The sequence below is a fragment of the Penaeus japonicus genome, unplaced genomic scaffold (assembly GCF_977035675.1).
Source record: "Penaeus japonicus unplaced genomic scaffold, GWHDUDI00000001_assembly GWHDUDI00000005, whole genome shotgun sequence".
Taxonomy (NCBI): Eukaryota; Metazoa; Arthropoda; class Malacostraca; order Decapoda; family Penaeidae; genus Penaeus; species Penaeus japonicus.
The window spans coordinates 21,301,127-21,313,626 of record NW_028234407.1 but is presented as its reverse complement, the minus strand read 5'-3'; the positions used below and the strand labels follow the sequence as shown (position 1 = coordinate 21,313,626).

At 35.6% G+C, this 12,500-nt stretch overlaps 2 protein-coding genes across 2 annotated transcripts in view; one reads left to right on the top strand and one right to left on the bottom strand.

Moving 5' to 3' along the window:
* The window catches only part of Gnf1 (germ line transcription factor 1), a 17,316-nt gene extending 8,174 nt beyond the window's left edge, over positions 1–9,142 (top strand). The window contains exons 8-21 of the mRNA XM_043030306.2: positions 207–386; positions 750–849; positions 965–1,140; positions 1,659–1,890; positions 2,062–2,130; positions 2,260–2,406; positions 3,678–3,907; positions 5,089–5,283; positions 5,442–5,593; positions 5,772–5,889; positions 6,557–6,702; positions 6,875–7,088; positions 7,221–7,391; positions 7,548–9,142. Of these exons, the coding sequence (XP_042886240.2) occupies positions 207–386; positions 750–849; positions 965–1,140; positions 1,659–1,890; positions 2,062–2,130; positions 2,260–2,406; positions 3,678–3,907; positions 5,089–5,283; positions 5,442–5,593; positions 5,772–5,889; positions 6,557–6,702; positions 6,875–7,088; positions 7,221–7,391; positions 7,548–7,658 (2,241 nt within the window). The 3' untranslated portion in view covers positions 7,659–9,142. The remainder of the gene's footprint in view (positions 1–206; positions 387–749; positions 850–964; positions 1,141–1,658; positions 1,891–2,061; positions 2,131–2,259; positions 2,407–3,677; positions 3,908–5,088; positions 5,284–5,441; positions 5,594–5,771; positions 5,890–6,556; positions 6,703–6,874; positions 7,089–7,220; positions 7,392–7,547) is intronic.
* Positions 9,143–9,681: 539 nt separating this feature from the next.
* Positions 9,682–12,141, bottom strand: Arv1 (ACAT-related protein required for viability 1; the record flags this gene model as incomplete). The annotated part of the gene is given in 5 exon segments (XM_043030307.2): positions 9,682–10,044; positions 10,150–10,301; positions 10,633–10,690; positions 11,435–11,585; positions 12,022–12,141. Coding segments are annotated over 5 exon segments (639 nt in total), but the record flags the coding sequence as incomplete, so codon positions are not given.
* Positions 12,142–12,500: the final 359 nt, after the last annotated feature.

Here is a 12,500-nt window from a genome sequence, read left to right as displayed (position 1 = left end):
CTCACAGTGGTCAGCTGCAGCTAAAGGCCTTAACTTATGTGTTTGAAATACCCCGGCGTTTTAACCAGTTGGAGCCAAACCACCCTCGTTATTAGGTTAAAACGAAAAATCATTTACTACTTAGTTTTTATACATACACTTGGTTGTTTTTCATGTGAACACCTTCAAAAGTATATCCTTTTAATGAAAATGTATTTTTGTTGCAGGGGGAGCCAGATTGTTTGCAAGGCCTTGTGTTTGTGCTTAGTGGTGTATATGAAAGTCTGGATAGAGAAGAAGCCTCAGAGTTGATTAAGAAATATGGTGGGAAGGTCACAACGTCTGTTAGCCGCAATACATCCTATCTTGTCCTGGGAAATGAAGCTGGGGAAAGTAAGATAAAAAAGGTAGGGTTTACCATTACTTATGAATTTTGTTTAAATTTGAAGTTAAAAAAATAATAATCAACAGTAATTAATATTACCAGAAAAATTATTTCATAATGTACTCTAAATGAGAGCTCAGTTTATGATACTATATTTCAGTTTTGATTATGAACTGCACAGTTGCCAGATATTGAATTTGTGTTTTGCATTACCTTTATGTTCAAGTTTATTTATAGATGTATTTAAAAGTTCTTTATAACTTATTGTTTCTTAGAATTTATTTTAGATAGTGCACTTGTCAGGTTGCATTTAAAATATTTACTTGTCACTCTGCTATTCTAAAATCAAAATGTTTTTTTAATTTATATATATTTTTTTACTTAGGCAGAACAATTAGGCACAAAACGTCTGGATGAAGATGGATTATTAGACCTTATTCGTACAAGAAAAGGAAAAGGGTCTAGAGAGGAAACTCCTAAGAAAGGTAAGGTGCTTCATGATTAATTCAACCTTTTTATACATCTAAAAAAATGGTCCATCCAAATTCAAAACCAGCTTGCTTTGATATATTTCTTTTTGACTGAAGCCATCTCTTTCAGTGAAAGAAACCCCCAGCAAGCTGAAAGCATTTGCAAAAGAAAGTAAAGAAAGTCCACTTGGGAAATCCCTGGCGAGTAGTCCAGTGTCAAAGAGTCCAGTGTCCAGTTTTGGAGCAAGTGCATCTAAAACCCCCAGTCCATCAAGTTCACTCTCTCAGCACACCCCTGGATCAAAAGTACATTTATTTTTACTGTTTTTCAGTTCTGTTTTACATAGCTTTCCAATATGTTTTATTTATTAACTTCACAGACATAAATTCAGAGGTTAGAATTTGTCTTTTTTATTATAGTGTATAAGTGTGCACTGTAATCAGTTGCCAGAAATGCAATTGAATTTATAAGTTCCCAGTTGTTTGCAAGAAATTAGGTATTGATTATTGCTAACATCATGATTGAAATTGATTATGTAAATTGCCTAGAAGTAAATTGATATGTAAGGCCACATGATATGTAAGTATAATTAAACCTTTTAACATCATGTTTTTATAAATATGATCTAAACAGTATTTGCAGAGTTAATTGTATTGGAAAGAACCTGTGGTTCAGTGATATTTTCAGTAGTCCACTTTTTTAAAAGAAAATATGATATTCAGCTTAATATTTATTGTTACTACTCTAGATATTTTCTTACTACATAAGTTCAGTTATATACAAGGAATTAACTCTATTCATATTAATTTACTACCACCATTAGGCAAGTGGCAGTCCATCATCCACTAACTCATCCCCAAAGACTCAGCCATTATCTTCCCAAGAGCTGAGTAGAAAATCTGGTGAGACGCTTATGTGGGTGGACAAATACAAGCCTGCCAATATCAAGAACATCATTGGACAACAGTCAGAAAAGTCCAATGTGAAGAAGTTACTCCTTTGGCTACAAAATTGGCATAAAAACCAGTTTGGAGGCAAGAAACTACAAAGACCAAGTAGGTTATTATTAATGTACCTGGAGATTGTTTTTTGGAAGAGAACTATGCTCATTGGAACCATTCCTGTATAGAAAAATAGTGATGTTTTATTTTACATTTTGTTTTACCAACTCATTTGCAATTGGATTTACAGCACTGCTTTCTTTAATCAGCAATTTTCTTTTACAGGTCCTTGGGCTAAAGATGATAATGGTGCATTCTTCAAGGCTGCCCTTTTGTCAGGGCCCCCAGGAGTTGGTGAGTAGGTTCTTAGTTAAGTATCAGAATATGACCTTGTATTTGCTTACAGAATAATGATATAGACAACTTGTAGGTTCAAATTACTTCCATTATACAGAGTTAAATTATTGTCTTTCGTTTTCATAGGTAAGACAACAACAGCACACATGGTCTGCAGGGAAGCAGGTTTTGATTTTATTGAGCTCAATGCATCAGATGCTCGTTCCAAGCGCACTTTGGATCAAGTTGTTTCTGAACTTCTTTCAAATAAAACTTTGGCTGGTTTTACTAAAAGTAAGTATATTTCAATAATGATATGTTGATTAGATAATAGTGTAATATGTACCTTGTTCCAGAAAAGACAGTAAGAACAACTGTTTTTTCTGCTTATATTATTGATTACATAAGGGAAACTAGTCCAACCTATTTGGGGGGGTGATAGTATTGCTGATAGAACATATTGAAAATGATGATTGATGCCTACTTCCTGGTCTAAAGTGCTGGATGTGCTGGGTATGCAGGCAAAATGGGAAGAGAAAGGGGGTCCAGTGTTAGAGTGACTGCATTAGAGTTGTGACACTTGCAGTCATAAGCAAAGGTCACCTGCCTCCTCCCTATCACTACATGTGTTTTTTTTTTTATAGGGATTTTTTTTTTTTTTAGTACTTTTTCATGTTTGTAAACAAATATGAAAAAAATAAATTTGTCTGTCTTCCCATAAAATTAGAATAATTGTATCACATTGAGTTTAAAAAACAATCTGTCAATCTGGAGTCTGTACTACAATTTCAGTCTATGACAACATTGACAAACCCTGTCAGGTGGCCAACATACTCTTACGATTTGGTAAGCCATCAAAAAAATACAAAAAAGGCTCCAGCATTGCCACTTCTGAATGAATGGGATTAAGAAAAGCTGTGACAAGTAATGTGCCTCACATTCATTGTGATATAAAACCTGTCAGGAGTGCTGCAGTCTGACAATAGGGCCCACCTGGGGCCAAGCCAACAAATCTACTCCTGGATTAATTTGTTTCCTTCTCTTATTTGCTTGACGTGCCATGGTTAGGGCAACAAAGTAATGGAAGCCTCTTTAAGTTTTAACCATTTACGACAGATGATGTAACATCATGTCATAGGAATATGATGTGATATTACGTGAACATGACAGAAGATGTCCTATCATGTTGTGATTTTTTACAGTATATACTCATAGTTCATTGTTACAATTGTATAAACACTTGTGTTGAATTATATAAACATATTTTTCTTGACTTCGTCTGAGATATTTAAAAATAAAAAACTTTGTTGTGACTCCTTGCAGTAGGGTGAGTGAAGTTGCTCTGAGAGGTTCAGCACAGCCTGATGCTTAGAAAAATCTCTTGGGATCTAAATTAGGAATATTTTTGCTCTGTCATGAGTGGTTTAAAGATAGAAAAAAGTTTGAAAAGTAACTGGCTTGAGCACAGACAAGATAATAGATGTGAATTTTCCAATTATAACTAGATTGATTTGATCTATGTATGATATGATATGGTTATATACTTATTAAAAAAAAATTCACAGGTAATGACCAGAGCAGTATTAGTACCAAACATGCCTTGGTGATGGATGAAGTAGATGGAATGTCTGGTAACGAAGACCGAGGTGGAGTTCAGGAGCTAATCACTCTCATAAAGAAATCCAAAATACCAATCATAACAATGTGTAACGACAGGAATCACCCAAAAATTCGTTCTTTAGCCAACCATTGCTTTGACCTCAGATTCTACAAACCAAGGGTGGAACAAATAAGGGTAAGCATGTTCTTATATCTTTACTGTATGAATGAATACCCATAGAGTTGAATGATAAGGGGAAATTTAAAAATATGGAGGTTCCTGTAATGTGACTGACCCATATGTGGAGGGCCAACAGTAAAAATGTTGATTTTTAATTAATTTTAATGAAATTTTACCTGAAAGATATCTATTTTTACTGGAAATCTATTTCTTAGGTTATGAAACACTTAATTTGCAGAAATTACACATTCATGGAGCCACTATTCTGAAAAAGTAAAGGTATGAAAGCCTAGAAATGACTGGTAAGGCAAGAAATATAGAAAGATTATCAACCCTAATGATTTCTTCCATGTTTTTTGGCCTCAACACTCTATTTATGCTAAAACACAAACAACTAGGACCTGATACACAAGTTATTAACCTGTTCCTGACGGGGCTGTTTTGGCTTAAAATGACCGAAATGCCAGAACTTTCGAATGCATAAGCCTAACGTGTCAGGATTCTCGACTGCACTGGCTGTGAGTGACCGCGCAATGCGTCGGGCTGGACAAAATAACACGTCCCCGGCGTGTGGCCCAAAAACCACTAGACGTGATATCTAGTCACCTGTCGTTAACAGGTTAACCCAATGCCGACGGTGTATCACACCTTTGTGACACACCGTTGTGCCTGACAACAGGGCGACACACCAGTGTGACGTCCCCGAGGCAATATTACTTATGCCCGGCGTGTTGGGTTGCCAGTTCTCGCTGGGCCCGTCAGGATTGGGTTAAGAATAACCAATTGATGGGTGTATTTATGATATGCAACTTTTTTTTCATGCTTTGACACTATCCAAGTGTGTAGGATCATAAAGGATTGCTTTGATTTGGATGAACTTAATAATATTATTATTAACCCATTAGCAGCGGATGGCATGATTTGTTGCAAAGGCAGAGTCGGTCATAGACACGGATGGCATCTTGCCAGACATGTAAAATAGCCATCCTACTGCACAGACCTTTTTTTAATACCGCGACCAATGGGTTAAGTTGCTATGTATTGTACAATTAGAAAACTTGTGCTAACTAAACAGTATAGTAATGGAATTCAACGGAATAACAGTTGAATTATTATTTTGGTTGTGGTTGTGGTTGGTGTTAGGATTATCACAAGAAGAATTATCAACCATCATAGTATATATGTTGTGGTTTCAGGGGCCAATGATGTCTATATGCTTCCGTGAAGGTATCAAGATTAAGCCAGATGCCCTTGATCAGATAATCATAGGATCAAATCAGGACATAAGGCAGATCCTTCACCATCTTTCAATGTGGTCAGCAAATGACAAAAATCTGCAGGTTGATGATATGAAGAGAGAAGCAGAAAAAGCCAAGAAAGATTTTAAAATGGTAATTTTTGTGTGTTGTTTGGTTTGTGCTTGTAATCTTTCAATTTTTCTCATTATGAAAGTATTGGATAAGGTAGACAGAAAAGAGTTGTGATATGTGAAAGTTACTGCATATTTTAATTGAATTTTGTTGTTTTAATTGGTTTGTTTCCTCTACAGGGTCCATGGGATGTGTGTAAGAAAGTATTCTCTGAGTCTGACCACAAAACAATGAGCCTCTATGATAAGTCTGACCTGTTCTTCCATGATTATTCCATTGCACCCCTTTTTGTTCAAGAAAATTATCCAAAAGCTGTTCCACATATTGCCAAGTATGATGACATTTTGTGTTTTAGATAACATTGTTTGTAAAGGATGTGATACCCATGATTTGATGGAAGATAATCACAGCAAAAAATAATGAATATAGTTGTAGAAATATGCATGTATTTTTATGATTAGTAATGGTATAGTGATAAAGGTTTCACTAAAATTATTCTCTTCTAAAAGGGGCAATCGACGCATCACTTTAGAACAAATATCTAAAACTGCAAGCAGTCTAGCAGATGGAGACTTAGTTGAGAAAGCCATTAGGTCTAAAAATGCATGGTCTCTCCTTCCTACTCAGGTAAGACAGAGTCATTCATTCAGTGAGTGTGTGTGTTTGTGAGTGTGTGTGTTTGTGAGTGTGTGTGTTTGTGAGTGTGTGTGTTTGTGAGTGTGTGTGTTTGTGAGTGTGTGTGTTTGTGAGTGTGTGTGTTTGTGAGTGTGTGTGAGTGTGTGTGTGTGTGTGTGTGTGTGTGTGTGTGTGTGTGTGTGTGTGTGTGTGTGTGTGTGTGTGTGTGTGTGTGTGTGTGTGTGTGGGTGTGTGTGTGTGTGTGGGTGTGGGTGTGTGAGTGTGTGTGTGAGTGTGAGTGTGTGTGTATGAGTGTGAGTGTGTGTGTGTGTGTGTGTGTGTGTGTGTGTGTGTGTGTGTGTGTGTGTGTGTGTGTGTGTGTGTGAGTGTGAGTGTGAGTGTGAGTGTGAGTGTGAGTGTGTGTGAGTGTGAGTGTGAGTGTGAGTGTGAGTGTGAGTGTGAGTGTGAGTGTGAGTGTGAGTGTGAGTGTGAGTGTGAGTGTGAGTGTGAGTGTGTGTGTGTGTGTGTGTGTGTGAGATAAAAGTAATTCATTTCAGAAATGGACTTCCCAGATTTGCATTTACCAATGCAAATGTTTGTCTATGAGGGAAGATATTAATAACAGCCATAAAAGAAAGTAACTTACGGCAATTATTAAGTTTAACTTCTCCGTTTCCAGGCAATGTTCAGCAGTGTTTTGCCAGGGGAATACATGGCTGGGCATTTAGCTGGACAGATTGAGTTCCCACGATGGCTGGGCAACAACAGTCGTCGCAACAAATTTGACCGTCTCATGCAAGAACTCCAAATGCACATGAGACTTAAGTATGGCATGGTTTTCTCTTCATAGTTCATTAGGGAACGTTCGTATGTAAGATTACTGTAAAAGGAACAAAATACAGAGAAAAATAGCTGTAAATTATTGCAATTTTAAATAACAAAAGATCAATGTATCTTGAGAATTTAATTAATCTTTAATTACCAATGATTACCACAGGATATCTGGTACAAAATTGGATGTTGGAGTGGACTATTGTGGGCATCTGAGAAATGCTGTGATCAGTCCCTTGATTCAACATGGGCCAGAAGGTGTACAGGATGCTGTAAAATCTATGACTGCCTATGATCTCTTGCGAGAGGACCTGGAGTCCTTGCAAGAACTTAGTCAGTGGCCAGGAAGCAAGGATCCCATGAGTCAGGTCGATAGCAAGGTTAGTAGCATGCCCATCATTTCCCAACACAATATTTTTTTTATTGACAATGAAACTAAAGCATGATGGCTCATTGACACTTCATTGCAAATTAAAAAGTCAAATGATTGAATCTTCATCTAATATTTCCAGGTCAAGGCTGCCTTCACACGCCTCTATAACAAGGAAAGCCAGCCAAGCCCATATGCGGCTGTACACATATCCAAGAAGAAGGGAAGCAAAGGAGGAGAGGACTTGTATGATGAGGAAGAAATGGAGGAAGAAGAGGACAATGATGATATAGCTGGAGATGCCATGATTAAGGTAATTATTTTTTGTAAGTTGAAAGTAAAATATTGATAATTACTTATTGCAGTGATCTAGCATACTATTTGATATGTGAAACTAATTGGAAGATCTAGTTTACCTTGTTATTTTCTTTCAGTAGATGCTAAGAAAATTTTCTACTTTCATGTACAGGTCAAGAAGAGTGGAGAAAAGAAGGCAGCAGATGCTGGCAAAGGAAAAGGCAAGGGGTTAGCCAGCAGTAGAGGAGGGAGTGGAAGAGGTAGAGGTAAAGGGAAGAAGTGAGATCATAGAATGTCAGTGTTTGCTCAGTATTACTGTAGGATGTTATAGATTTCCTTAAAGGTTAACCCATTGGCGTGATCAGTGACGTGAATATTTCGCTCCTGCCGGTTGATGTCTTATCATGTTACGTATGTACATAATCATAGAACTTCCATTTGTATAGACACATTTTTATTCACTTGTTAAAATAATGTAAATGGTCACTGCATGCACTTGTTATCTGTCTGGCGGGAGCAGGATTATGCAAATATAGGTCCTGGTGTGAATGGGTTAACCCATTAACACAGGGTGACAAGATATCGCATTGAGTGGTGGCAGGACCAGCCACTGGGGATGAGATATTTTGTCATGGTTATCCTCATGACTGGCGTGCCTGGTGATTGGACGTGTAGCACTTGGCCATGGCTAGTGTGGGTGAATAGCCCGAGGCGTTAGGCTTATGTATTTGAAATGTCCTGTTGTTTCGACTGTTTGAAGCCAAAACATCCCCATTGACAATGGGTTAATTAGAAGTCTTATTATTAATAGGATGATGGGCTCATGGAAAGCATTGATAATATGATGAAAAATCAGCCATTTGTGTTAAAAAACAAACAAACAAACATATTATCAAGAAGATAAAAAGTTAATTAACCTACTATGTGACGGTTTAACTATTTGAAGGTTTAAAAAGGCAAACTTTAATATGGATATATAGTGCCACATCAAGTACAACAAATTTTATATATTTTTTATATTATCTAGAGTGTGCATCCTACAGTAATTGATTTTTATTTGTGAATTACATTGATGATACAGAAACTAGAAATGTACACAAGAGATAAGTCACAGCTGTCTTGAAATTATCTAATTTAAGTAAATCAGTCAGTGATTTCAAATCAATGAGCCATGAGGTGATACATTAACAAGTATTCAGTAGTATATCAGAATAATGTCTTTCTAAAAAACCCCCATAAAAACAACAACCATACAAAATGTTTTGTTTTATACTTTTTAAAAATATATTCTTGTTTTACTTACAAATATACTGATGTATTTATTAAATGAAATTATAGTGTTTTTTTATGAAATGGTAAACTCAAGTCTAGAGATTCAGTTAATTTTCTTAACAAAATGTGCATATTCTGATGAATCACCATTGTTTTTATAATTATATAAATAAAAGTCTTTAGCAATTAATTTTGAATGGTATCTAAGCATGATGATCAGCTAATTTATTTATCAGTTTAATTGTATATATTCAAAATCTGTTAAAAGAGCATCTGTCAAGCATCTGTCAGATTATCCCAAACTTTCCACCCTCAGTTCTGTGACAATAAATGCAAACAGACCATCATTGCAATGATGTCAGTTTCAGTGATGGTAGGGTATAGTTATAAAGAGCAGCGAGACTGGCTGTATTGTGTTCAAATTTATCATAACTTTGTTACATACCATCTTTGTACAGTGTGGTATTTTTTTTCTATAAAAATGTATTATATAAATTCTTGGTATTTTTGTCATACACATTTGAGATATTATTTTAAAAAGTGGATCTACTTGAGAATCTTGAAAATTCACATGATTAATTTTGAGGCTTTCATGTCAAAACTAATAAACATCTGAACATTTTACTTTAACAACTGAGTAACAACAAATATTAACAATTTGACGGTCAATTTCAAATGAAGGTCAACCAAAGATAAACTTGTTCTTATCATTAAAACCATGAAACAAAGAAAAGAAGTAAATTCAATATCAATTTCTAAAGCTATTATGTAAGAGCCATATTTATTTATAGAACACTGAAATCAACAAAATGAAATTTCATGTGTGACATCCAGCTTTCCTTTGACTTTTGCTTTATCTCAAATAGAGGAATGCTGTCTCACTACACACATGACAAGATTGAGTTCCTAACTTTTCTCCCTTAATTATTATCTTTCCAGCATTTTTGTATTTGCTTCTACTCTTTACAATGATGTACTTTTTCCTTCTTGCTTCATTACCAGTACAAACTAAAAGGATTCATTATACACTCAACAATTTTTTACAATTTATTCTTATTACAGTATAAAAATATATCTTTGGCTTACAGTACTGTAGAAACTTTGCCATTCATCTAGTAAAGTAACCTATGCATGTCACTTAATCAGAAGTTAACATATATAGGAAAAGAATTGTTATTAATTTTTTTTTTCTTCTAAATACAATATTTTATTCAACAAAATAATTCTATTTACAAAGGCTTATGATACAAACTGCTGTTTAGTGTACATATGGCTTCGAACATAAGAATGATAGCTGTCAAGTAAAATCGGTTGTAATTTGTGACATGAAATCATACTGCTGGAAAATGCCACTGTCACAAGAAGGAAACTTTCTATCTTCCCTAAGCATAATGCAGCTGGAAACAGAAAAGAAAATGTTATAAGGTTTCATAGTTAATTATTATCAATAAATTCTATATCATCATTCTAATCTCTGTACATGAATACTAATAAATATTTACCTCTAGTGCTCTGCACAGATGACACAAACACAAAAACAAGCATTAACACTTGAAATGTTATGCTGGACCCTGGATACCAGATGATGGCTGCTAAGTTTGCCAGTCGCCCACACTGACCAAGAAGAACAGCATTGAAGACTGGCAACTTTTTCCTGTAAGGCCATTACTGGTTAACCAAATTTTAGCTATTTTGTTTAATCTATTATAATACATGTGTATTATAGTTGTGTTTTGTCTATATCTTAATTCATGCATATGTATCTGAGAACTTAAATTGTATTTTCTTATATTTTTATTATAAATCCTTCAATATACCATGCACAATTAGTGGAGAGGCCAGGAGCCTGAATATAATGATTTGAAGAAATAATTAAAATTGTCAATGATGATACAAACTACTGTTAGTGCAAATTCAATAATAACATGAACATTATGGAAAATATTTAGGCTGAAAGTTTTGGCAAGAAAGTAGTCAAAACTTACGGACATGAATGCTTCAAACAGGAGTATCCCAAAATTACTAAACCAAACATCCCAAGTTCTGTGGGATAGAAATTGTTTTTGATCACAACTGTTAAGATAACTGCTTTTCTTATTTTTTCACTTTATATTGCCTTATAAATAATGCCATTAAGAGCCCTGTCAGACGAGCGGGTCAGCCGCCGCGGAACCGCTTTTGAAAGAGTTTATATTGATTCCTATGTAAAACGCTGGCTGATGTCACACGGGCGGTCTACCTGCCTGACCGCGGCGGGTGAGACGCATTTCCCCACTTGAAACCGCCGCGGCCAGCCCGCCTGGCTATGTCAGACGAGAGGTTTACCCGCTGCAGCCGCCAGTGCTGGCTGAACCACAGGAGAGGGAAGAAGTGGCTGTGTTGTGAGCAACTATGTTCGATACTGAAAAGTTTATATGCGAAATAGAGCTGCGTCCTACCATTTGGGATGTGAGCTCGAAATCTTATTCAAACAAATGTGAAAAAAGTAAAGCTTGGGAAGAACTGTGTGAACTTTTTAAGCTCATTTTTTTAACACAACCTTTCGCTGCAACGGCAAGTCTTGAACTGAAGCAGCAGCCGCCTTTACCATGTCACACAGGCGGGTTGGCCGCTAGTAAACCGCAGCGGTTTAGTAGCGGCCGACCCGCCCGTGTGACATGGAAAAGGCGGCCTGACCGCCAGCGGGCAAAAACCGCTCGTCTGACAGGGCCTTAAAACTGATAATGTTTGGTTACACTATATCAAATGTATGAACATTACAACCTTTACAATGAAAACAATCCTTACCCACAAATGCCATGAAGCACATGATATACATATAAACCTCATTGTTCATAATTCCATTTCCAGCTCCAAGATTCTGGGCAAGGTTATTCCAACGAACATATCCTTCACTCAGCATTAATGATACAGCCAGCTTTATGTAGAACTGAGAAGCCTTAAAAAGAATATTTGAAATGAAAAAAAATTACATTCCAATGTTTTGCGATTGGTACTGGAATTGTTAGTATCGGTAACATTATGCTTTTACTGAGATCTACCATAGATACAGTAAAATACAAAGACTGAAAACTATAGAAATGTATAAGGGCTTTCCAATTATACATATATATATTTAATAATTTAATGGATTTTATTAGTCTAATACCTATCCCCTTCTCCGTACTCTTCTTCTATAAAAGGCTAGTCATTACTGTCCAGTAACACAGTGTATCTTATCTTGTGAATACAGTATACTTAATTATAAACTTATGTTGTACAAGATTTCATGACTGCAAATGTTAAATAAGGCTCAACTATATCTCATAAAGAAATTCAAGACAATCATTCTATGTACTACGATTGACCAAAACAATTTCTCTGTGTCAACTTACAAAATTATCTGCATTGAAGAGGATGTGTCTATAAACTGTTATATCTTGTAGTATCATATCCATGAAGACGATGCTCCTTTCACATTCTACATATCTGTCTACTAATGCCCCACAGGATGGCTGAAATAGCAAAGATAATATTAGGTTGATATTGTAGTACATATTGCAAAATTACGATCTGCATGGCTATGCTTTACTATAGATATTAATCTATTTTCTGATTATGTGGATTAGACTATATAGACTAGGTTAGTAACAGGTTTTAGAATCAAAAACATGTTTTTGATTCACTTTTATCATAATTTATTATGGAAAATAATTAAGAAGAAGTAACAGAGATTTAGTTTTGGACACATGGTTACATGAGGAGGGAAAGGTCAAGGGTGAAATACAGCATGAAAATTCAGCTTTTTAAGCCATTTTTTTATTTCAAAATCAATTGAGTTACATTCATGACTGGCAATCATGAAGGAAACTGA